The 27,878-nt window shown below is 40.1% G+C and overlaps 1 protein-coding gene across 1 annotated transcript; it reads right to left on the minus strand.

Annotated features, from left to right (window-relative positions):
* Positions 1-59: 59 nt before the first annotated feature.
* Positions 60-27,607, minus strand: mazb (MYC-associated zinc finger protein b (purine-binding transcription factor)). The gene is made up of 7 exons (XM_060939465.1): positions 26,561-27,607; positions 26,206-26,356; positions 16,132-16,463; positions 6,974-7,227; positions 6,780-6,843; positions 5,017-5,188; positions 60-4,004 (listed from the first exon to the last, which is right to left on the minus strand). Exons 1-7 carry the CDS (start codon positions 26,591-26,593, stop codon positions 3,682-3,684), a joined length of 1,329 nt encoding a protein of 442 aa, XP_060795448.1. The 5' UTR covers positions 26,594-27,607; the 3' UTR covers positions 60-3,681.
* Between the last annotated feature and the right edge of the window lie 271 nt (positions 27,608-27,878).

The raw sequence follows: 27,878 nt of genomic DNA on the forward strand, positions 1-27,878 counted from the left end.
GAAACTACACCATGTCTGCAATTCCAAGTTAAACAGAAGTGACACGTTTCACCCAACGCTATCATTACTTGTCTTTCTTTTTAATAGTCAAAATTACAAAATAACATGATCTACATCATCTACAAAATAATGACATAATATTCATGATCATGGTAAGCATCAACATTTTTTTTTTTTTTTGCTCTAACAATTGCTAATAAGCATGCATACTGTTGAGAAATATAAAAATATAAATATAAATACATCCCATTAATATTTTGTACTGAATCCAAGCCTACAATTTAAAATACCTTTAGAGTCTTATTAATTAAAACAGGGCAGAGTGGTACAATAAGGCATTGAGATGCAGTGCCGGAACTCTACTGATTCCTATAGGAGAGGTATTCAGCTTAGTGCTAGATGATGATAACCTAAACATGATTCAGAGTTCATTAAACAATTACTGATCAAACAAAATATCCAATTACAAAAAGAAAAAAAAATTAGTGAATGACCATGTAATGTACAGTACCAACATTAAACTGCTCAAACTAATCACTCCAGTACGAAATGTTTGTTTTTCTTCATTTAGCTTTTTTTAACTCTCAACAGGTGGACTATGTAGTCATTTCTGGCTGTTCAATTCAGTTGTTCATTTAAGCCCTTCCTTTAAACACTTGCTTCACACAATGAAAAATGTGGCATGAATAACCATTATGGCCAAAACATTATTTTTCTTAGTCCTCTTAGAAGCTGTAAGTTGCATTCATTTTGTTTGAGCATTTTTTTTTTGCTTGTGGTAAGAAAGGGGGGGAAAAAATCAAGCATCTGTTTGTTCCTCTTTATGCATTTTATAATTTGCTTGAGGATCATGAAGATGTAGTGTTTTATTGAACTGAGTCAACCAAGAGTTCACCTTTATTATTTAAATAACGAGACTCTTTTAGCCAAAACTTCACTCATTAACCAAATTCACTAAGGAAACCAATCCTGGTTAGCTTAAGGTGCACAATGATCCTGAACACGACTTGGTTTTTTTGACACGTTTTACCAAACCATTAATACTCTACACACTGTTGTCCATTTCTACCACACACATGGTGCCTTTAAAGTTTAGCATGAGGTACTCCATCGCTGAAGTTCAGAAGACAAGAAAACTATCAAACTGCTCCACACTTTACTTTCCCTGCATCACTCCTTCTGTTCTCATTTCACATACGTGACCTCTTCTTATTGCCCCCTTTTCATCTCTTCATGGTTTAGTGTGCGCGAGTAGAAAAAGTGTGGCAGAGCGAGCAGAATATGAAATACAGTAGAAAGTCACAATCACAGTATCGTTGTATCCTGCAGCAATAAGAATGAAACAGATTTTAACAAAAAGGAGAAAAATCAAGCCAGTGCAAATGTACTTGGGACTGAAATTAAGTGTATAATTGCCTTCGTGCCACTCTGAAGCCACCATGGATTTCACAGGCACCTCTGATCATGTTGCAGTAATACGTTGAAGATCTATATCATGCTGCAGAGACTGGTATACATAGTGTTCATGCGTATCAAGTTCCCTTTCTTATAGGCTACAGTGGCTGTGTAATTGGGGTGTGTGCGCATGCATGCGCTCAGCTAGCTGTGTAATAGCTCTTTTCACAGTATTTGTTCAACAATGTGGATTGTTGTGTGTGTGTGTGTGAGAGAGACAGAGTGTATACACCAGGGCTATTCATCATGTAGGGAAATGCAAAATCAACAGTCTAATGGTAAATGAGAGTACTACTTTATGTACATAAAACACAATAGATCCATCATTTTATCAATGTACATCAATCAAACGCATTTTTCTTTTAAATTGTGATGGAAAGCAAATCTGCACAGGAGCTATGCTTTTCTAACACGACAAACATAGGCTAAAATATTTATTAGTCCTCCAGGACTGTTTTTCACTATTCATCTCTTTAAAAATTTTTTTTTTTTTTACTATTTATTACTACTGATCTTTTCAGCAATGAGATCAGCTCGTCTAGGAAGGTTCCCTCAATCTGTTCAATATTTAGTGATTGCTTCTCTAACTTTGGCCAGACTTTGCCATTTGACTTACTCTATCCAAAGACCCTGCTTTCAAAGACCAGTAAGAGGAAAGTAGGAGTGCTTTTGTCACATGCAAGCAGATAAAAGCAATGCATGCAATTAACAGTTATTCCATGAAATCGAGTCATACATGAGCTAATAGCCGACAAGGTGCGTAGCGCCAAGTAGGCTAGAAGTCACGTACAACCAGATTAAGTGGAATAGTTGTTCTATTACATCCACATTCACTGGCTTTTGAGAAACAGAACATTCTTTATTTTTTGCAAATTCGATGAATAAAAACGTCTGACAAAATAATTTCCGCTTAGGCGGACTTTTTAAAAACCTATTGATGGCTGCATGAATTGACTTTAGTAGTGTTGTTTTTTTAATAGAAAGTGCCGTCTTGCTGTAATGCCAAGGTATAGCATAGCTTTAGACATTTATTCTTCTTCCTTGGACATTTCAGTTCTGTAATTTTCAAACTTCTTTGAGCTTTTAAACCAGTCTAAAAAAAAAAAAATTCCAACAAATTTTAATGCTTAAAGATGAAGAATGGAAACAGACCGCCGAAATGACGGTAGCAATTTGTGGGAAAAAAATGCTATAATTCTTTTTTAAAAAAAGGATATGTTCTTATCAAATACTTTCATTTCATATTTTATTGCTTTTTTGTATTTTTGGGGGTTTTGCTTTCGAGTAGTTTTTATTTCATCCTCAGTAGGTTGAGTAAAATGCTCTGCCATTTTGTTTTTCCTCTACTCACGGTATACAAGCTGATAACCTAGTAGTAGAGTAGCCAATCAGAGCGTGCAATTGCTCATATCCAGTGAATGTGGATAGAATATTCAAAAATATAATTTGTAGAACCAGTTTGCAATTGTCTGCTTCGATCATCAGCACCTACACTGGTGCTTTTGTAAGCGACGTCCAAGCAAATGACACGAAAAGCTAAACACTGAGGGCTGTTTTCTGAGCAGTTAACCATGTCACTTAGTCACAAAAATGACACTATAATAATCCCACCAAGCAACAAAGTTTCAAATCTACCAAATCTCGCCAGCTCTGGAAGACACAACTGTTTACTCTTCCCTCGTGTTCAGACCAGTCTTCTCCCCCAACGCTTTCATTTCCACTCTTCATTTTCTCCTATCCATCAACAGTGGAGCCAATTCTGGTCAAACGTCAGCCTTCTTTGTAATCACTTCTGTAAGATACTGTATACATCTCAAGGGCTCTTCTACAATCCTAAGAATTCCCATTTAATATTGAGCACAAAACACACATGACCTACCTGTGTATGTGCAGAGATGATTACCTCTTTGAAAAGAAGTTTCCTATTGCTTAATATAAGGAGACCCTGTTCATTTTCCACTGCAGGTTCCAGAGCCCAGTCACACATTCTCGCAAAGCTGTACTGATTGCTATCAGAATGTAAAGATAGTTTAACAACTTTATTATAGTATAATTAACAAGTTTGATTATTTAAAAAATAAAATCTGCTCATTGAATAGTCCTGGTATATACCATTCTTATGAACATGTTCTCTGCATCGCAAAGTTATGTACAAACGTTCAGTTTGCTAGCAGTGTGTGTTTGCATGTGAAGGTGGATATAGATGTATGTTACAGGCATGCAGTACTAGCTCTGTGGCTCCTGTGCAATGCAGGAACAGTCGGTGACCAGCAGGTCCACCATGGTGTTGGAGCTGACGAAGACAGCGGGTGTCGGCGCCATGCTGCTGTTGCTCAGCGCCACGCTGCCATCAGGTGCACCCTCTCCACTGCTGCTGCCTGGGGGATTGTGGGTACCCATGTGGCCCTGCAGCTGTGTGAGGGTCTTGCAGTGCACGCCACACAAATGACACACTAGAACAGAACCGCTGGAACCGAAGCCACTTTCCTTCCACTCCTGTCCGTGGTGCTTCTGAGCATGTATGCGCAGGTACGTGAGTGTCGTAAAACCTAGTAAACAGAGTGTGTTTACATGTGGCAATTACAGTCCAAACAAAATGTCCTTCATCCACCGAGTACTATATTAATTATTAGCAGAATAAAGGCTCGGTGTCAGGGAATAAAGATCGCTTTTTTATCCATATTTAGAGAGACCAGGCCTTTATTTTATAAAATAAAGTTCCTGAAATCTTTATGCCCTGCATATGATCTACATACCATTCTAAAACAGTTTCTCATTCAAGATTCTGTGGCGTTGTTTTTTTGGTCATATCTTATGTACCCACAAGAGGGTGCACACTGTTCCAATTTTTTGTGTTTCACTTTAAAATATTTATCGCCCAGCTCTGAGCCTAACTCCTCCCACTACATAAGTGGGCAAGGGCTGAGTCGGGAGGTGTGGATGTGTGAGGCAGAAGATGCTCACTGAGTTTCAATCAGGATATATTTGAAAACGAGTGCGATTTCACAGACTCCCACTCAAGGGCGGGGGACTGGTGGACCGCACACCTCTGATTAGAGGGCGTTAACATTCTTTTCTTTAATGTAAATTTCATGACCAATAAATAAATAAATAAATAAATGTCATTGTCCCAAATGGTCAACACTACCTCAGCATCTGCCTTGCAAAGTTCTGGATGATGTTAAGCAATAGCTGGCATTTTGAGACGTTTTCAACCCCTAAAATGCCAATTTTTTTTTTGTTTAATGAAAAAAAAAATTACTTCAACGGAATATTACACTTAGTGTTATTGTCACTTGTACATTTGGCACTAGAACCTTCTAGAACATATAGAATTTCAGCACTTGTACGTTGCTTTGGATAAGTGCATTTGCTAAATGCCATGTAATGTAAATAATGTTAATTTTGTTAATATTAACACCAGCAATGACGTGTTTCGTCACAGATGTTATTTAGTTTACAGCTCAAAAACATTTAAATGTGCAGAACCTTTGAGTCATAAGATTAAAATTAGATAGCTAGCTAACACACAGAGAGAGAGAGAGAGCACACAACACTCACTTCTGTTACACAAGTGGCAGGCATGATGCTGTGACTGGTTGTGCACCCTCATGTGATCAGTAATGTAAGCGGCTGAGAGCAGTTTGCCACAGATGTGACATGGAACCTTTTCCTCATGCCGGATCATGTGAGCCCGCAGTCGATCTTTTGTGGCAAAACTCGATTCACACGTCTGCAAATAACAATTAATCCTCATACAGCAATCAGTGCAGTTTGTTACACGGAGCAATCCATGGGACGCAACAAGCCCTTAATCATTAGCTTACGTCTCAAACTACAGAAAGAATAAAACACTTCAGGATGTGCTATTATAAGAAAATAATCTTTGTTTTGGGAACAGTAACCATGCATTGCATACTCTTTACCTCACTGTTAATTATTTTCCTCTAACAGTAGGCTTGACAGCGCGCCACTGCACTGATGAACTGCCCATACGTTTGTATGGGAGAATAGCATGTTTTCGTTTGGCCTTTAAAGATGTTTAAAAGTGTTTAATCTACCTAAAACTAGTGTCGATTCAAGAATAAATAACATTTACGGAATATATTGTTAACTTTGTGCGCTGCTGTGATGAGTTTTCACTTTAAGCATTTTTTTTAACGTTGCGTAATGCAATACACCAAATTCACAGGTGCTGCCACCTTGGGTTTTTGAGTGATATTCATCACCGGTCCGTGTGTTTTGTTGCTGCTTCTAGCTCGCTCACTGTTGGTTCAAGCAGCTTGAAACTCCTGATTCCCACCTAGTGGTCGAATCTCTCATGTTGATCTGATTTTCCAATAAAATTGGCTGAACACTTTGCTGTCTAGTGTCCACGAAAGATTGGATCGCTGAGGAAAATTTTGTATCCTTCCTAAAAATCAATGATTTTCCTGATATTTTTTTCATGGAGGAAAAATGAGAAGGTGTATAAATATCAGTAATGCGGTTTTGAAGAGAATCAACAAAAAGTTTAACCCTCTTAGACACGGTGTATCCGAGCACCACCGTCATTAGTCGTGCTTGGTGTCCACAATTTAAAGTGAACATACTGCTAAATTCTGGCTTATGTTTAAACACAAAGGATGGACCAATTTCACTGATGTATTACTTTTAAGCCTTCTTGGGTGCATAACTGTGATATGCAAGAAGTCATCTATCTGTAATTCTTACCCCAATACTCAAAATTCTAAATCTCTTTATTTTTGGCTTTTTTGTTTGTTAATTTCTGATTGACGTTTTTTCTCATGAATGGAAAATTAAACCAATGGAAAACGATTGCTGGTTTGTGCCCGGGGCAACGGACAGAAACAGAAATTTTAATAAAACACTGGATTTTCAAAATGTTCATAACTTTTTTTTTTTTTTTAAGACATTTACAAAATTAAACAAGCTTTCAATTCAGATCTTCACACTCTAATTTGATACATTACACAACACTATGACAACTACTTTACAAAAATGACCTGTCGTTGCTACCAACAGCATGTCCTGAAGTGTTTTATTGCTCCAGCAATTTACAACAAATTCTGCTATCAAAGTCTGTGCAAGTAGTTACTACTGAAATTATGACGTATTAGAACAAGCTCACTAATATAAACCTGTGATTTACCTTGCGACTGGACCTACAGTTTGAGCTGCTCTTAAATTAATCAGCACATTTTGACTAAGCAGAATTGAGAATTCAACAGCAATGTTGTATAACATAACAATGCTTGCAGGTAAAAGGTGATGATTAACAACAGGTTCTTCAAAGTCTCTCTATAAACACAAATGCACCATACCGGACATTTGAAAGGTCGTTCTGTAGAATGAACTTGTCTGACATGACTGTTGAGGTGGTCAGGGCTACAGGAGAGGGAGAGACACAGATCAAATTCAGGCTTTAAGTGACATTAAAAAAAACAACAACATTACAGCTACAAAAACAAACAGTATAACTGTTGCACAAGTGTGTGCACGTTTGTGAGTTTCAGACCGAGAAAAGGCCTTGGCACAGTGTGGGCACACATAGGGCTTCTCGACGCCACCCTGATGAGAGCGCACGTGGTGGCTCATTCGGTCTTTCCTCTTAAAGCGCTGCTGGCACACGGGGCAGGAGAAAGGCTTCTCATCAGAGTGCGAGAGCCGGTGCCGATTCAGGTGATACACGTCCCTGAAGGCCTTCCCGCAAGTCTCGCACGCATGGTTCTTACGCACCACATTCGCATTTGGGGTTGGGTTCACCGGCCTCTGTACGACACGAGAGAAAGAAAAAGGCCAGGTATGTCAGAGACGTTTAGTAGGTGTTCATAGTATGCTGTAAATTCTCCACACATTTATGAATGCTTATGTCCCAAAACCTCGAAGTATCATTACCCTGCCTTGTTTATTACATTTTATGCCTTAGTGCTGTTGAATTCTTGAATCTGACTGGTCACAAGGTGTTGTTAAATATTCTATTACAACAGCTCTAATATTAACATAACTACACATCACAGGTTTAAATTATAAACAATTCCAAAAAAAAAAAAAAAGTTGAGACGCTGTGTAAATTGTAAATAAAAACAGAATGCGATAATTTGGAAATCTTGGAAATCATTGAAAATAGTACAAAGACACGTCACATGCTGAAACTGAGAAATTTAATTTAATTTTTTGAAAAACATATGCTCATTTTGAATTTGATGTCCACAACATGTTCAAAAAAGTTGGGACGGGGCATGTTTACCACTGTGTTGCATCACCCCTACTTTTAACAACACAATGTTTGGGAACCGGGTAGACCAATTGCTGTAGTTTTGAAAGAGAAATCTTGTCCCATTCTTGCCTGATATACAATTTCAGTTGCTCAACAATTTGGGGTCTCCTTTGTCATATTTTGCGCTTCATAATGCGCCAAATGTTTTAAATGGGAGACAGGTCTGGACTGCAGGCAGGACAGTTTAGCACCTGAACTCTCTTACTACGGAGCCGTGCAGTTTTAATGTGTGCAGAAAGCGGTTTGGCATTGTCTTGCTGAAAGAAGGAAGGCCTTCCCTGAAAAAGATTTTGTCTGGATGGCAGCATATTGCTCTGAAATGCGTATATATCATTCAGCATTAATGATGCCTCCCCAAATGTATAAGCTACCCATGTCATGTGCACTAATGAACCCTTATACCATCACAGATGCTGGCTTTTGAACTTTGCGCTGATTAGCTGGATGGTCCCTCTCCTCTTTAGCCTAGAGAACGTGAGGTCCATGATTTCTAAAAAGAATTTCTAATTTTGATTCGGCAGACCTCGGGACAATTTTCCACTTCGCCTCAGTCCATCGTTAAAGAGCTCGGGCCGAGAAGGTGGCGGTGTTTCTAGATATTGTTTATATGTGGTTTTAACTTGTATTTGTGGATGCAGTGATTAACTGGTTTCACAGATGATAGCTTTCTGAAGTGTTCCTGAGCCCATACAGTGACGTCGGCTACAGACGTGTTTGCTTTTAATGCAGTGTCTCCTGAGGGCCTGAAGATCACAAGCATCCAATGTCAGTTTTCAGCCTTGTCTCTTGCATACAGAGATTCCTCCAGATTCTCTGAAACTTTTAATGATATGAACCACAGATGATATGATCCACAAATTCTTTGCAGTTTTACATTGAGGAACATTAAATTGTTGCACTGTTTGCCCACACAGTCTTTCACAGAGCAGTGAACCCCTCCCCATCTTTACTTTTGAGAGACTCAGCCTCTCTGGGATGCTCTTTTTATACCCAATCATGTTACTGACCTGCTGCCAATGAACGAAATTAGGTTTCTTTAGCATTACACAACTTTTTCAGTCTTTTGTTGCCCCGTCCCAACTTTTCTGAACATGTTGCGGACATCAAATTCAAAATGAGCATATATTTTTCAAAAAACTAAATTTCTCAGTTTCAACTTGATATGTTGTCCTTGTACTATTTTCAATGAAATATGGGGTTTCCATGATTTGCAAACCTTCACATTCGGTTTTTATTTATGTTTTACACAGTGTCCCAACTTTCTGGAATTGCAGTAGTAATTACCTTGGTCTAATACGTTATAATTTCTACAGTGACAGTTCATTCAGAGGGACTTGTATGATGGATGCTCCACACAATCTAAAGCTAATAATAAATTAATTAAAAACATGCTGTTCTTTAACAAAAACGGTCAAACTTGTTGTAAATAGATGCTTTGTTTCACATGTACTGCTGCAGGAGAAATATCGAGGACTTTCCTTTTTCTGGTTTCTTGTCAAAGTGATAAGCTGATTTTTTTTAAAAACTAACTTCGAAAAGGAGGAAAAAAAAGAAAAGCAAGGCGGACAAGGATACAACGGTTTACAACTGCTACAGTGTTCCGGTTACTTTATTTTAACAGGGCAACGCACCCTGCCCTCAAATACCAGTGCCACGCCCAAATTTATATGCACACTACTCATAATTTTCCAGAATTTTCTGGGCACCTGGCACATACATTCCGCCACAGAAAAAAAAAAAAACGCATGCCCTAACAAGTGTTGCCGACTTGCAGTGAAGGTAATGCATGTTGACCAATCACAGCACACTATTATAGCGGGCCCATAGTCCTGCTCGGTCAACTATTTTGCCTTATTACAATAACGAGTCAGTGCAGCAAGGTATGTTTGAAAAGCAGCAATGCCTACAAACGTGCGAAAGAAAAAAGAATTGGTAAAAGCAACAAGTGGCTCACAGAACCGAGCATCTTTGTTTGCCAGAACGCAAGTAGATCTAGAAGTTGAGGACTAAACAAATTCAATCAAAAGTTAGGACTGATAGATCTAGACTCCAGATATAGATCTATAGAAAAATCTAGTCACTAATGTTAATGGGTTAGACTAGATCTAATGTAACAACATCCTGGACGAATATTAATGAATGCTATTAGTATTACTATTATTAGGAGTATTAACCAACATTAACCTCCTAGGGCTTAGCGGTCACATGCGTGGACAGCACTTTTTAGAAATTCGGAACAAGAATCCACATATGTGGACATACTTTTTCTCTAAAAGTACATCTTATCAAAGATGATGCTTAGTTTTTATTCTAATCAGGTTCTAATAAACCCAAATAGCAAAGAGAAATAAAAAATGCATGTAAAAAAACAGCTTGGGCCTTAGGAGGTTAATGACAACTCATGTTAATGAGCGATAGACGGATGCAAGTGTTGAAAGAGTTTATTGAAAAGCACGCTGGCAAACCGTTCCAAAACATCCTTTAGCGTGTGCTACTCGCTCGGAGCAAAAATGCACATGGATGCGAGTGACCATTTAAGGTACGCCAAGCATGGACGCACACAGACGTGGCATTATGAAGCACTGTATTAAACTGGTAAATCAAGAAGTTTCAGATTTGCTTAGGTTATTTTACAAAAATAATTACTTTGCATAGTTGCCCAGTATGGCTAATTTTGCATGATAGATTCTTTGTCTATCATGATGAGTGCAAAATTGCCCACAATAATCAGGGACACCCCGCCCTCCCTCTTGGAAAGCTAGCTAGAACACTGTGCCATCAGTGACGACGGGAACTAACAGAAGTTCCACAGCATTAAATGCAACTATAAACTGACGTGCATGATCTTCGTCTTTCATGAATACAAATAGTAATTGTTGGCAAGCTGCTGTGGTCCAAGATGAGTAAAACACTCTGGCATTCTGCTCTAAGAAAAAATCATCAACTCTGAGTGGCAACAGCAACACTGCTTTGTGTCAGGGTGGTGTGATGCAGCCTGTCAGCATTATTTTCCTCTAAAAGCATGTCCCAAAGTGTTCGATTCCTCTTACACCACAGCAATTTACAACAACCTTTTATATATGAAAGAACAGATACATTAGAACATTATTTTATATGCATTTAGTCATGTTTAACCTTGTGGAATGTCCACCCTTGTGGAATGTCCACAAGACAAATTAGTTCCTGCGATCACTTCCAGGATGACCGTTCCCTGACCAGGATCTCTTCAAGTTAATAAGACAAATCATGCTGAAGACCTTCTCGTGTCAGAAAACTTAAAGGCACAGCTTTACCTCTGACAGTTATAAAGTGCTAACACTGGAGAGACTGTCCGAAAAATGCACAGTAAATCTCTCTTCTCAAAAGACTTCACAATTTCAACACATTTTGATCTGTTGATGTGGAGGGTCCACTATACAAGTCTCTGTGGAAGCTGTTACGAAAGAAATCATAACGTGTATTAACAAGCTCAGTAACGTCACTTCACTTGACGTGACCTTGTGATTTAGGTTAGCTCCACAGTTATGGAACAGCCTTCCAAGTAGTGTTTGGGAATCAGACACAGTCTCAGCATTTAAGTCTAGGCTGAAAACATATCTGTTTAGTCAAGCCTTTTGTTAACGGTGTTTATGAGGTAAAGGTGTAGATCTGGAGGGTCCTCAGACAGACAGAGTATTCTGGTAAACTGGGATGTATGGATGCTGTCAGTCCCCCACTCGCTTGCTCACTCGAGTTTGTTGACGGCGTAGTGGCTGGCTGCTTTATGTCCCGGGGCTCCCTCATGCCTGTGTTACCTTCTGGCTCTCCCCTTTTAGTTATGCTGTCATAGTTAGTTTTGCCAGAGTCCCCGCTTGTACTCAGTGCAACATGTATACTGTTCCTACTTATTCAGGTGACATTGGGCATACCTAACAACCTGTGTTTTCTTTCCCTCTCCCCCCCAAAATCTGTCCCTCTGAGTTACATGGAGTCAACAGGAAATCTTTTGGTGGAGAGGGTGGAGACCTCGACTGGCTATCGTAGCCTGCAGGGAATCGGCCGTCAGACATTCTGTCGCATGTCCCAGACCCGGTGAAATGTAACTGAATTGTCTTGGCCAGCCCTAAGGGTCCCATCTGCATCCCATCATTGCTGAGGAGTGTGCTCCAATCAAGCATCCAGCCAGAGCAGGTCATGATATTTTTTTTAACCATATTAACATGCCATTGTTGTGTATTATGCCTGATGTCAAGACTCTCGTCTCTGCGAGCCTATCACGCAGATTTAATACTTGTGTCATTTTTAGGGCATACCTAACAACCTGTGTTTTCTCCCCCCCCAATCTGTCCCTCTGAGTTACATGTTGGTCCTGGGATTGAGATGCTGGCCTCTTCTGCCCCTCGGACCTGCTTGATCCATCCTGGTGCCCTGTGTCTGGTCGCAGTTTTATCGCATCACTCCTGTGGAGGACGGCCCCATGAGGACAGTTGAGGGTTACACCTGGAGGATGCTCTGGACTCTTACAGTAATGCTTTTATGGCTGAGGACTACAGTTGACTTGCTAACTTTAGGACTGCAGTTGTCATGAGCAGTTTTGCACTCAAGTTTCCATCAATGAAGAGTTATATCAACGAAACTGTCCTCATGTTAAAACTGTTAATGTTATAGTCATGCTGTCTGTTGTTGCCCAAATGAGGATGGGTTCCCTTTTGAGTCTGGTTCCTCTCGAGGTTTCTTCCTTATGTCGTCTGAGGGAGTTTTTCCTTGCCACCATCGCCACAGGCTTGCTCATTGGGGATAGATTAGGGACAAAATTAGCTCATGTTTTAAGTCGTTCAAATTCTGTAAAGCTGCTTTGTGACAATTTTTATTGTTAAAAGCGCTATACAAATAAACTTGACTTACCTCGCAGCCAGACCTACAGCCATTAATCAGCACCTTCTGACCAATCAGAATTGAGAATTCAACACTAATCTAAAGTAACAAAGCCCAGGGTTACTAGGTGCCTCTCTCCTCCTATCCAGCTATCCCAATTTCATTGAGACCCTAGTCATTATCGCTTGTAAGACATCACTCTCAAACATGGCTTCTGCTCCTCATGTCTATGCCTCTGTCTGACAGAAAATGAACAAGACACTGAGGAGTAAAACATTCAGTTGCGAGTACTGTGAGAAATTACAGAGCAGTAAGTTTATTCTACGGTATATTAATCAGAACGTCAAGGACGTAGTAGCTCATCTGGCCTGCCATCAGAACCACCATGACAACCAAAACATCAAACAGAACTGAAACGTGACAATGTGAGAGAGGACCAACCTCCACGACAAATTGTTTACAACAGGAAAATCAACAAAGGATTAAATTTTGTTCCCCAAGGGAAAGATCGACTCAAAACGTAGATCAGAACTGAAATTGGATGATAAATGAGAGAGGAGATACAATTCTAGTCAGAAGAAAATTTAAGTTGACCTAATTACTAATTTGTTAGCAAAAATTTGACAATACAATGTCCAAGTTTTGTGCAAACGGTCTAGTTCTTTCAAATAAAGCAATCAGAACTGAAATCCATTGAGAACTGACGGAGGAGACAAAATTTAACTGAAAAGAAACAAAAGTTGTAAAACTGGTTACAAAAAAACAAAAACAAATGACCAAGTTTTGTTATCTGAGGAAAAATCTACCCAAAACATCGATCAGCGGTGGGTTTCCCAAAAGCCTCTTAAAGCTAAGAGCATCTTAACTAGGACAGTGTGTGTTCATTGTGTTGCTCGCACTACCATTTAACGATGATCTTTGGGCTGTGATGCTTTTGGGAAACTCAGGCTAGAACTGAAATCGGGTGAGAACTGCAAAAGGAGATACAATTCTAATGAGAAGTCCCAAAATCCATGAAGGTGACCTAATTAGCAGTTTGTTAGCAAAAATTTGACAATACAATGACCAAGTTTTGTGCAGAATGACTAGTTCTTTCAAATAAAACAAATCAGAACTGAAATCGACTGAGGATAGAGGGAGGAGATATGATTTAACTGAAATTGAACAAAGTTGTAAACAAATTATTTACAACAGGAAAATCAATAAACAACCAAGTTTTGTTCCTCATGGGAAGATCTCCCCAAAACATCAATCGGGTGAGAAATGAGAGGAGATAAAATTCTAGCGAGAGGCCTGGAAAATTCATTAATTTGGCCTAATTACTAACTTGTGAGCAAAAAAATTTTGACAAAACAAAATGACCAAGCTTTGTGCAGAGCGAGGAGTTTTCAAACAAAACAATCGGAACGGAAATCCGTGGAGAACTGACAGATGAGATATGATTTAACTGAATTGTGGACGACGGACGGACGCCACGGCAATAGCTCATCGGCCTTATGACCAGATGAGCTAATAACAGGATACTTAATGAAATTGAATTGAGGGTGTTACGGCCCAGCCGTGTATAGACCTCAAACATAAAAGGGACACAACCACCAAGTGAAGTTTGACAAGAGAATTATTAATCTTCTAAATTTCAAAAAATAAATACAAAATGTCTAAGGGATTAGGAGCTACTGGTTGTGGATGCATTCCTGGGTTTCAGTCACGTGACTTTTCTTAGCGGTTTCACTTCCAGTAAAACAGTTGATAGATACTTTATTTACTTAAACACTACGGCCATTTGGCTGAATTACGTTTAAGTTAACAAATGCTTAAAAATGATTTTTTTTAAAAAGCTGGTGGTCTAGCAAACCAAAATGGCTGCCATAACTTGGAGTATGCTTGTAATCTAGAAGCCACTGCTCACTTTAGATATATTCAGAAGATTGCTATGTGCAATGGAATAGACTCCTACAGTCTGGGAAAGAAGGATTTGTCATACGATCTCAAAAACTACCCTTCAGTCGAGTTCCCCGACATCTCGAACCATCTGGTGTTGCAGACGTCCTTCTACACTGCAAAACAGATGAAAAGCATGGAAGGAGTATAGAGGCTTACAACTTTTTTGTATGTGGCTGAGTAAAGGGCCTCGCTATCAAGTTGCTGCTGAATGAATCCTGTATTATTTTTGCCCGTGTATTTATTTAAGCTTTTCGTTTGCTTCTTTACAACGAAATGCTGCAAGTTGAAGTGTAAACACAACAGTTCGCTTGATTCTTACTTGTGTTGTCTCTTATCTCTCAGGTAAATCATTCACAAAGATAATCAGAAACCATTTTAAAGACCTGGATCTTAGTTAAACAAGACGGAGAAGTGATCACAGCGTATTTAACTGTATGGCTGGGTAAGAATTTTGTCGCGACCTTCATGCATATGGACTTTATTATTCGTGGTTGTTTTGATCGCGCGTACTTGCTGAAAGACTCGTTGAAAAGACCGCTAGGACACCCTGTTAAAGAAAGCGAGACACGTGGTGTTTTCAGTAGTGGTTATCAAGTGAGGCATAAACAAAGAAACAGCTGGGGACTTTAGCGCTTTGTGACTAAAAAAAAAAAAAAGAAAAAAGTTCCATAAAATAATAACACAGCAAGAAAAGTACTTGGAAAACACTAAGGACATAGCTGAGAGGGAGATACAAACCTTTCACGAAGTGATCACTGCAAACTCGAGCATGCTTCGACTCGGCTCCCTTCGATTTCAGTGAGAGGTTCAAAAGCCACCTTTCTCAACGTCTTTTTGTGAAATCCTGTTCGTTCACCCTTAAAATTTTTTTTTTAATTATTAGTTCACAGGGAACCCTGAAGAAACTTCAGTTTCACAGTTTGATCAATTCGAACAACCTAAAAACACAAGCGTAAGGCATTTTTCATGCGAGCAATGCACTTTGTACAAACGCTTTGCCATCTGAACTTTGGTTGACCACCAGCTAAAGTTTTGAATAACTAATTAGGCGGATATGACGTCACGTGAAACCCAAGGACAGGTAGATAAATGTGATAGCATGAGACTGGAGTATGGATGGAATATAAACATGTGAATTAAAGAGAATACATGTGTCGGGAGCAAAAGTGTGTCAAAATTCTGGCCTTTATAGCCTCAATCTACTCCGTCTGTAGATGATTACAATTAACGACCCCATAGCCCCCATCCAGTCAATGCACAGTGACTATAAAGACTGCAGATGATGCAGAGGCTCGTCACAAATCTGCTTTTTCACGTCTCTGCGGCGGAAACCCCCCCAAATTAATACATCTGCAGGTCTACACCTATAATGTAACTTTAGTTCATAGGACACCACAATAGGTCTATTACCAACTTTCAATTTTGTAGATTAAAAATTTCCCACCATTAAGTCAAACGAGTAATAAATTCACATCATTCAGCCTTCAGACAAGTAGTCATTAAAAGCACTACTGATTCAAAGTATTCCTATTCCTGGTCAATTCAGTGATTTGATGGATGAAAACCCATCACAGACAACTTGAGCACATGATACTCACCTGGACTGGCTCCCCTGTCGGCATGACTATGGCTGTAGGTGGGGGAAGGGGTGTGACTGTGCTGGTCATGGCTGAATCACTGGTGTCATGAGTAAGCAGCGGCTGCTGCGGAGCGGGAAGCCCTGAAGTGGGTGGGACTATACTGAGGTGAAGGAGGGACAGAGGTTCAGTGGCCTCTTTAGAGCCACCTTCCCGGTTCTGGGAGGATCCTCCTTTTAGACGCACACCTGTGTGGACAGACTGGTGTCGCCGCAGGTTGTAGCTATTTTTGAATTGCTTGTTGCAGATGGCACAGATATGAGCAGCACGGCCAGGACGAACTGACGGCTTTTCTGGAGAAAGAGAGAGGACGTGTTGGTGCGTTTTAAGGTGCTGACACATAAGCAGCATTTATTTCATAGGAGTCTCTAACCTTTTAAGCCTTCAGTGCAGTTTGTTTGTGCCGGTGAGATCAAAGCAGTCACACCCGAGCGTCAACAAATACCCAGTGTAAGGCTGCATCCACACTATTACATCTTAGTAATTACACCTGGTATCCATAATACAACCCCAATTCCAAAAAAGTTGGGACAAAGTACAAATTGTAAATAAAAACGGAATGCAATGATGTGGAAGTTTCAAAATTCCATATTTTATTCAGAATAGAACATAGATGAAATATCAAATGTTTAAACTGAGAAAATGTATCATTTAAAGAGAAAAATTAGGTGATTTTAAATTTCATGACAACACCACATCTCAAAAAAGGTTGGGACAAGGCCATGTTTACCACTGTGAGACATCCCCTTTTCTCTTTACAACAGTCTGTAAACGTCTGGGGATGGAGGAGACAAGTTGCTCAAGTTTAGGGATAGGAATGTTAACCCATTCTTGTCTAATGTAGGATTCTAGTTGCTCAACTGTCTTAGGTCTTTTTTGTCGTATCTTCCGTTTTATGATGCGCCAAATGTTTTCTATGGGTGAAAGATCTGGACTGCAGGCTGGCCAGTTCAGTATCCGGACCCTTCTTCTACGCAGCCATGATGCTGTAACTGATGCAGGATGTGGTTTGGCATTGTCATGTTGGAAAATGCAAGGTCTTCCCTGAAAGAGACGTCGTCTGGATGGGAGCATATGTTGCTCTAGAACCTGGATATACCTTTCAGCATTGATGGTGTCTTTCCAGATGTGTAAGCTGCCCATGCCACACGCACTAATGCAACCCCATACCATCAGAGATGCAGGCTTCTGAACTGAGCGCTGATAACAACTTGGGTCATCTTTCTCCTCTTTAGTCCGAATGACACGGCATCCCTGATTTCCATAAAGAACTTCACATTTTGATTCGTCTGACCACAAAAGTTTTCCACTTTGCTACAGTCCATTTTAAATGAGCCTTGGCCCAGAGAAGACGTCTGCGCTTCTGGATCATGTTTAGATACGGCTTCTTCTTTGAACTACAGAGATTTAGCTGGCAACGGCGGATGGCACGGTGAATTGTGTTCACAGATAATGTTCTCTGGAAATATTCCTGAGCCCATTTTGTGATTTCCAATACAGAAGCATGCCTGTATGTGATGCAGTGCCGTCTAAGGGCCCGAAGGTCACGGGCAGCCAGTATGGTTTTCTGGCCTTGACCCTTACGCACAGAGATTCTTCCAGATTCTCTGAATCTTTTGATGATATTATGCACTGCAGATGATGATATGTTCAAACTCTTTGCAATTTTACACTGTCAAACTCCTTTCTGATATTGCTCCACTATTTGTCGGCGCAGAATTAGGGGGATTGGTGATCCTCTTCCCATCTTTACTTCTGAGAGCCACTGCCACTCCAAGATGCTCTTTTTATACCCAGTCATTTTAATGACCTATTGCCAATTGACCTAATGAGTTGCAATTTGGTCCTCCAGCTGTTCCTTTTTTTGTACCTTTAACTTTTCCAGCCTCTTATTGCCCCCGAGATGTGTTGCTGTCATGAAATTTCAAAACGTCTCACTTTCGACATTTGATACGTTGTCTATGTTCTATTATGAATACAAGATCAGTTTTTGAGATTTGTAAATTATTGCATTCCGTTTTTATTTACAATTTGTACTTTGTCCCAACTTTTTTGGAATCGGGGTTGTACTATGGAGTTTTCGATCACCTAATACGGAGACTTTTGCAAATGCTGCTGGCGTCATTTTAGTTAGAAAACTCCAGGGCTGCATTTTAGGCTACAGCTACACTAATATATATTAGTTTTAAAACGGAGTATTAAAACTAAAACAATCTCTGTGCAGATGAGCATTTTAGCTCAGTATCAGAAATAACCTCCATCCATACCAACACATCTGAAAATGCACATCACATGACCATTCACGTACACTTGGTATGCACATCCTGGTATAAACAGCTGATGCCGTTTATTTTCTTCTGGAAAAGGGTCACTTGATAGGAGTGTAACAAATCAGGGATGAATATATCATGACATTTAAGGCTCAATCAGGAAATGAATGTGGGTGTCTTCGTTTTCCAAATGACACCATCCCTGAAGTTTTCAAGCTAAAACTAAAGCAGCGTTTTCAAAAGTGTCCGTTTTAGGGCTCAAAAACTCCAGAGTAGTCTGGGTGCCAGGTGTAAACATGGCAAAAGTGAGGTGTTTTAAAACTAAAATGTATTAGTGTGGACATAGCATTAGTGTAAATGGGTAAAACCAGAGATGTTTGGAAACAACGCAGACACCCACAATCATGACATATCCTTCCCTGATTCGTCATAACCTTAACACGTGACCCTTTTTCGGAAGAAAACAAACCAGTGTGTGTTACGTCAGCATGCACGTGCCCAAAGTACATGAATGGTCATGCGATGTGCGTTTTCAGGTGTGTTGGTATGGACAGAGATTACTGCTGATACGGCACTAAAATGCTCATTTGGATAGAGATAGTTTGTGTTTAAAATGCCGTAAAAAAAATCCCAGTAAATTCATACACAATCATGTATTTTAAAATTGCTAATATAAATTTTCATAATTTATTAAGTGCTGGCTCCTTTTTCCTCTGTTCTCAGGTGATTTTTGAGATTCCTCTGTGAACTTAGTAAAGGTTTATATATTTTTCTAAAGATTTTTTGGGGGGGCTTTTTCCACCTTTATTGGATAGGACAGTGTAGAGACAGGAAATGAGCGGGAGAGAGACGGGGAGGGATCGGGAAATGACCTTGGGTCGGAATCGAACCCGGGTCCCCGGATTTATGGTATGGCGCCTTATCCACCTGAGCCACGACGCCCCCTATATTTTTCTACCTGCGTATTTCTGACCAACAGATGAAAGTGTTTTAGGAGTACATTTTCAGCCCTACATGCCCAAAGCCAGTGTTTTTTTTTTTTTAAGTGTTGGTTAATTGTGTGTATAATGATGTGAAACAAAGCCAAACTGGTAGTCACTGCTGAAATAGCATTATAAACTTGCATTCAAAAAAGGAAAATACAGGACATTAAAAAAAAAAGTATGCTTGAGTGCAGCTTTGGCAATGTCTCAAGAAAGACAAGATGTGTAATAAGGAATTTTAAGCAGACTGTCATCGGACAGCCAAGTCTGAAATGATGTCCATCCAAATTTCAGCCTGTCCGAATGATGGGCCAAAGGCCCGGAACAATGTGGCCGGGGGTCCAGGGCCTGCCTTAGGGCCCGAGAAGCTAAAAGGCTTTAGATGCCTGGAGATGGCTTCTCAGCTATTTCCAGGCACATTTTTGTGATCTTCAAAGGCCAAATTACACTAGACATTAGTTGCTAATTACACTACAAATTGAATATAATTTATAAGATAATGTCAGAAGACTCAAGAAAAACATGTTTCAAGTTATACTCAAGAAAACAGAAGCACACACAGGTCAGTTCAATGTCTAGAAAAAAAAAGTATGAGGGGCAAGGATGTTCCAGTTGGTTATAACTTACTGGTACTCATACACTGGTACTATAATAACACTCATGAAACAGTGTCAACAATGACTATATTTATACCATGTTTATAAAAAGTCTATTAAATTTTGTAATTAACAATACAACTATTCTTACATAGAGTTAAAATTTTGACTATGAGATTCCAAGTAACTAACAATATAACTTAAAATGACACAGAACTAGACATAGTAATATCATTTGGCATTCAAACTAAAATCTGCTGCACTAGAACTTAGAAAATAGAAGAAAATAAAAACTCGTAAAATATAAATCTACATCCTACAGTGTAGTGGTTAGCGCTGTCGCCTCACAGCAAGAAGGTCCGGGTTCGAGCCCCGTGGCCAGCAAGGGCCTTTCTGTGCGGAGTTTGCATGTTCTCCCCGTGTCCACGTGGGTTTCCTCTGGGTGCTCCGGTTTCCCCCACAGTCCAAAGACATGCAGGTTAGGTTAACTGGTGACTCTAAATTGACCGTAGGTGTGAATGTGAGTGTGAATGGTTGTCTGTGTGTCAGCCCTGTGATGACCTGGCGACTTGTCCAGGGTGTATCCCGCCTTTCGCCCGTAGTCAGCTGGGATAGGCTCCAGCTTGCCTGCGACCCTGTAGAACAGGATAAAGCGGCTAGAGATAATGAGATGAGAATGAAGATGCACATCACCACCACCACTGACTGGCAGGTTGTCACTTAATACTGGACTGCAAAGTTTCATGTAAACTGAACCCTTAAGCAACTCATGCCCTATTATGGTGCATGTGTTGATATAACTCATTACCTGGGGGTAGGTTTCCCGATAACGTTGCCCTTTAGGACTAAAGAGCGAGCTGAGAGACTCTCTTCAGCAACGAACATTGTCTCTATACATGATTTTCCCAAACTCACTCGTAAGGAGGCGGCTAAAGAGCAACAGGACGAAGAGTGCCTTTGCAACGCGCACCCCCGATAAAGGAATTGGTAGTTGCTAAATCCAGTTGAGGTCACATGGTGTTCATTTTTTAAACAAAAAACGATGAAATATAAAAACCGTTTAAAATATGTTAATATACTGTGTCGTCATTAATCATTACATATATAACATGGTAATTAATAATTGAAACTATTTTACATTTTGGGGCAATTTTTTTTTTATTCCAAGCGTGTTTTTTTTTTTATTATTAAATGAATAAGCGTTCACACAAAAGAATGAGCAAATAATAAACCAAATAATTAAGCAAATGTGTTCCCCATGCCAGCTCATTTCACTGTTACTCAAACATGCCTTCAGGATTATTTCAGCTCTTATCCACAATGCCAAGTTAGCAAATGTTTTCCCTTGTGTGTGCGCAAATGAGAGAAAGGTTTTGATCGGTCTCTGCCTAAGGAGTTTGTATTGACCTCTCATACAGAGTGTTTCAAAAAAATTTGATATTGAGATGCAAATATCCCAGAATATAAAATTTTTGAAACACCCTGTATATACACTTCCTTAGGTTGGAACAGATCAAAACCTCTCTCTCTCTCGCGCGCGCGCACACGTTACAGGTGCAGAAATATGTCTCGTTTATGACACTAAATTCAATAATCACTTGCCTAATGAAGTTAAAATTGATTTAAAGCCTCAGTCACAACCGGCCGTACGTGCTCCTACGGCCGGTCTACGTGCAAAAAAACGCAAGAAACACACGGAGGGCACGCATGTGACGTGCTGATTTTCGAGCCGTAGACTGGCCGCAGAGGTTCTTTGTCATGTCAAACAAACTCTACAGGCACTTACGTTTTTTTTTTTTAAAAAGATATTTTTTGGGCTTTTTTCACCTTTATTGGATAGGACAGTGTAGAGACAGGAAATGAGTGGGAGAGAGAGATGGGGAGGGATCGGGAAATGACCTCGGGTCGGAATCAAACCCGGGTCCCCGGATTTATGGTATGGCGCCTTATCCACCTAAGCCACGACGCCCCGCGCTTACGGTTTTTTCAGGTTGCAAGACAAACTTACGGCCAACATGCGTCTTTCTCCATGAACAAAAAAAAAAAAACGCAGTGATTTGGGAAACGCCAAAAATCGCACGGCCAAAAAAAACTGTACGTCCGGTTGTGACCTAGGCTTAAAATGTGGCGATATCAAATGTGACATTACAATACCCATGATTCCATAACATTATGAATATATTTTAATGTTCGCGTATATTTATTTAATAATTAACTCGATGTCCTTGCAACGTACAAGAAAAATAATTGAACACGGGCAGCAGATTCAACACCAGTTTCCCCCGTTGACTGTGAGAGTCCCTCAGAGGCGTATGCCCAGTCTGTGTATTCGGCAGAGTGAGTGAGTCGCTCTTTGTTTTGAACGAGCGGTCCGGGTCTCTCGTAAATTCAGAGCAAACTAAAAAAACTACTTAAACGTTAATTCATTTGTAAATGTACCAACTTGTGTTCTAATAACTTTGTGTGTTATTCCACTGCAGGTATGTAACAGATTCTGGGTGGAGAGGCCTACGTCTCCTGCTCAGTAGTACCGCCTGCCCTCTGCCACTTGCGTCGAGTAATGGAAGTCTCTGATGAGGACCCTGCATATGTGTTGAGATTTAAGACTACATTCAAGGAAGACCTAACCTCCCGCCAAGAAAATACCAGCAATGCATGGCTCAAGCTTGCAACGACGCTGGATCCACATTTCAAAGACTTAAAGAGCCTGCCCAAGAGTGAAAGAGGTGTGGAACACACTTGGAGGCATGCTGCATGAACAATCACCCAGAACGTCTCTGCAGACCTCCCAAGATGAGCCACCCAGGAAGAAAATAAGCCTTCTACAGATGGGCTCAGATTCAGAATCGGATGAAGAGGTGCAGTCTGACAGAGCCATACACGGGTACAGAGTAGAGCCCAGCATCAGTATGGAGGACTGCTCATTCAGGAGCCCATGACAAGCTGGCCCTCAAATATCTAGCCACTCCTGCATCCACGGTTCCATGTGAAAGACTCTTCTCAGTTGCAGGCCACATTGTTCACAAGAAACGGTCAGCTTTACATTCAGAAAATGTTAACCAGTTAGTTTGCCTCAGCAACAGGCTAAAAGAAGAATAGGTAAGAGGGCCACATTTAATTGTGTGAAGTTTGTTCAAAAAGAAAAGGAAAAAGTTTCATCCATCCATCCAATATTTGCTAAAAAAGAGCAATGGCTAAGATGCTCAAATTGTTTAGAATTAAGGTTCTCTTAGCTTGATTTTTTTTTTTTAAATGTTCGCTAAGAGGCATAGGAGATAGCCAAATTGAGTTATGGTGTAGTAAGAATTAGTTGATGTTATTTTTCCAATCTTAATAATACCATCATAAATTAAAATAATTTGTCATAAATAAAAATAAATAAAATGTTAAACATATATATCCACCTCCTGTCATTTATCTTTCTGTTCCAACAATAATATACAGAGAAAATGTGAATTTTTCAGGTCATATTAAGGAATGTTGATTAATCGTAATTAATTAACAGCTACCCTGTGATTAATTAGATTAAAAATTTTCATCGTTTGACAATCCTTATAATTTTGCTTCTTTCATATATTACACACACACACACACACACACTACTTATACCATTTATGTAAACTGCTTATTACTATTATTTAACTCTCATTTCATATTCTATTGCAACTTTAATCAAGTTTTCAAGGAGTTTGGCCTTATCATATAGCCTTAGTAGTGAGCCAGCAAGTGTAAATGATCTGCACATGAACAAATGACACTGTTAAACTCACCTCAACATGTCTTTTATAATCATTTAACCCGCCATGGGCAATGCTAAAGTCACTGTTACAAATAGTACAGCGCGCAACACCCTCATTATTTTAACCCTATTAGGCAAGGGGCCACTTTTGTTTAGTTTGAAGAGTGCTTTTTTTTTTTGGCACTCTGTCACGACGCTCCTGAATACACCGAACTGATGGACTCTCCATCCAGGACAGAAGGTGTAAAGTCCATCCACACAGAACACCAACTTACAGAGCAATCAGAATCGCTCGTGCTCTCTCTCAGGGAGCTACTATCAATATGTGGGAGACTCCCTGAACTTGCAGGAGAGTTGGCAATAATTCAACTTGTCCCATCAGACAAGCGGATGTGAATTTGACTTGTCTGGACCGAACATTTAGCTGCCCCATCCAGTCGGACTACCGCCAACGTCAAGCCTTGGGGGTTTTTTTTTTTTTTTTAAATCGGCCATGTGGTCCGATACTTTTGAAATACAGACAGACAAACATGAAAATTACTGGTCAATGTCCGTTGGGCCGCCCTTATTTTCTACACTATATATAAACTGTTATTCCATGAAATCGAGTCATACATGAGCTGATAGCCGACAAGACGCATACTGCCAAGTTGGCTATAAGCCATGTACGACGAGATTGAGTGGAATAACTTATTTAATCCACCTTCACTGGATACTGAGAACCAGTGCATTTTTATTCTTTGCAAATATGATAAAAAATTTATACAAAACATTTGACAAAATCATTTCCATTTAGAATGTAAACAAACTGGCGAAATGACAGTAGCAATTTGTGAAAAATGCTAGAATTCTCGAAAAATGAAAAAAAAAATTCTCTTAGCATCAAATAATTTTATTCTATATTTTGCTTCCTTTTTAAAAATATTTTTGGGGTTTTGTTTTCAAGTAGTTTTCATTTTGTCCTCAGCTGGCACACAAATAGGAAAATGGCATTCTGTGGCTGTCACAGCAAGTTCTTGTTACTTTCAGCAAAGGTCTCATCTCATCATCTCTAACCGCTTTATCCTGTTCTACAGGGTCGCAGGCAAGCTGGAGCCTATCCCAGCTGACTACGGGCGAAAGGCGGGGTACACCCTGGACAAGTCGCCAGGTCATCACAGGGCTGACACATAGACACAGACAACCATTCACACTCACATTCACACCTACGCTCAATTTAGAGTCACCAGTTAACCTAACCTGCATGTCTTTGGACTGTGGGGGAAACCGGAGCACCCGGAGGAAACCCACGCGGACACGGGGAGAACATGCAAACTCCGCACAGAAAGGCCCTCGCCGGCCACGGGGCTCGAACCCGGACCTTCTTGCTGTGAGGCGACAGCACTAACCACTACCACCGTGCCGCCCTTCAGCAAAGGTAAATGGAAAAAAAAATATTTAACTAACAGCCTACGAAATTGACACATTGTTATGCAAATAGTAAAATGGCATTCTGTGGCTGTCACACAAGTTACAGTGTATGGAAATATTCCCCCCCTACTTTCCTCAAATCAATAAACAGGTTATTATAACGTGTTTTATAGATGCGTTTAATACCAGTTAGGTTTACTTCCTAAAGAAATGTTACCCTCAGTTCTCAGATTAAAAAACTGAGCAGCCTAGTCACGCTGGAATGGATTTTATATATTGTATATTGTGTGTGTGTGTGTGTGTGGGGGGGGGGGGGGGGGGGGGGTGTTACCTCCATGGCAGCAAATTAATTTTTGCTTCTCTTCAGAACATCGCATTTTAGTTGGGTGAACTACAATTCTTTATATTTCATGTACTAGCTTTCCATAGTTTTGGCTCAAATTTTGACGAACATTTAAAATTGAGCTCTTCTTTTTATCCTGTATCAAATCAAAGTCAGATGTAAGAAGGAGCGATACCGCAGGTCATTCATACCTACTGCTGTCAGACTGTATAACACCCACAACTTGTAACGTAGCACCAATAACCTGTTTGCAGTTTAATTTGCACTACTTCATCACTACTATATAATAATATATAGTATATTACTATAGTAATATACTATAGTATACTACTATCTATCTATCTATCTATCTATCTATCTATCTATTCAATCTATCTATCTATCTATATATTATATATATAAAATTTATGTGTATATATACAGAGTCTACCTGTAATGTGCAATTTTTCCGAGCCTCTCAATAAGGCAATTTTTCTATACTTTTTCACAGTAGATAATGCAAGTAACCCTCTGTATTTAATCCTTCGCTTGTCTAATTTTTATTTCAGTTTTATTTATCTGTTTGACATTTTCTTGCTACTGTAACACGTGAATTTCCCCGATGTGGGATGAATAAAGTGAATCTAATCTAATCACCTTGAGAGTACCAGCAGAAATGTCACATCCCAAAGGTAGCATGTCTCTTTCCTCTTACCAGGTACAGGGTCCTCACTGAGGGCGGTGGTGTCAACAGTCGACGGGGGCGTGACCACGGGCTCGGTGGGCGGACTCTGAGGCGAGCTCGCATGGACCTGCAGGAGTTCTGATTGGAGAGAGCCCTCGAGATGGGTTTGGGTGGGCGTGGTCTAAAAAGACAAGTCCAATACACATGCAACTGTTTTTTTTTTTTTTGGTGTTTGTTTTGTCCCCCCAGCATCTCTGTCAGGGACTGTAAAACACTGTAGTGCAACTTCAATAATTAATAATAATAATAATAAATAAAAACAATGCACTGATTCCGAGTTAGAGATATAAATAAGTGGTCCACTAACACACAAGGCAGAGCTCACCTGGAAGAGAAAACTGCTCCATGCAGTGTCCATGTTGTTCCTCAGGTAAGAGAGAAATAACTACAGACTAAAACTTTCAGATTTTAACAGAAGAAACCTACCAGCTGCATTGCGTTAATAATAATAATAATAATCCCCTATCGTCTGATCCACTGAACAGTCGGAGTAATGGATTAAACTCAGTGAATGTGGACAAAAGCTCTTTCTGTCATTAGCCAGTTCAGACTGGATAATTAACACCACTTCATTTAGATGTAAACTAACCGCACTGTGAGCTCAACCTCGGAAACTTAACACGCAATTCAGCAACTCGACCAACGAAAGCAATAAATTGTTATACAACCTTACAAGCACATCATCATGCATCAAAACACATTAGGATCTGATTCGTTTTAGACCCTGTTTTAACCGGCACACATTATGGGATTGACGTGTTTTGAAAGAGGTTTATATTATTTAAAAAAAAAAAAACGAACCGATTCATAAATCTGTGTTATTTTAGTCCCTCTCCCCTGGCTCCCCCCACCCGCCCCGAACAGGCCAATCGGGTGTTTTGATCGAAGCCTCGGTGTTGCGTTCACGCCGTGACCCGGGCAAGTGGTGCCGGAGCCCGGCCGCGGCCTACCGCTCCACCTCGGCGCTTCCCTTCGCAGGATGACATCTTTTTTTTTTTTCCTCCCCCCTCTCTTTTTTTTTTAATCGCAGTACTCTCTCTCCTCCCTCCCTCCTCCCTGTCTCCTTTCTTCTTTTTCTTTTTTAAGTTCCTCTTTCTTCTCCCCCTCCTCTCCTTTTCTCTCTCACACCACTGTGTCTCTGGTTGCTCTTAAAGGGATGAGTTGAGTTGAACCCCCCGTTTCCGTCCGGGGGCGGGAGCTGTGTGACACCTCGAGCCGTACGAATAGTATCTCAAATACTATTTTCACGTGCTATTTATCACGCTAATGCGCGGTTTCGGATGCAGCCAGCCTGCATCGAAAGAGCTCAGGATCTCTGCCGACAAAAATAACACGGCGTCGCGGTTACGGCGCTGACGTCACAGGGCCATATTCACTAAAGAGAGAGAATAAATAACAGGCGAGCCCTGCGTCTTAAAGGGCGCGTCGCAATGACGTCGAGGAGCCATTCCCCCGCCCCCAACTCTGGACATGATGGACCTCTCTCTACCCCAGGGGGAAAGTACTGCATAGAAGAAAAACATGAATGGGAAAAAAAAACAAAACTTATTTGCAAAAACTGTCTGAAAGTTGTTATAAAAATACTGCATAAATACCGGGTTAGTCAAAATTATTTTAACACTTAAATGGTAGAAACCATTTAT

This window comes from Neoarius graeffei, chromosome 14, assembly GCF_027579695.1.
Source record: "Neoarius graeffei isolate fNeoGra1 chromosome 14, fNeoGra1.pri, whole genome shotgun sequence".
NCBI lineage: Eukaryota > Metazoa > Chordata > Actinopteri > Siluriformes > Ariidae > Neoarius > Neoarius graeffei.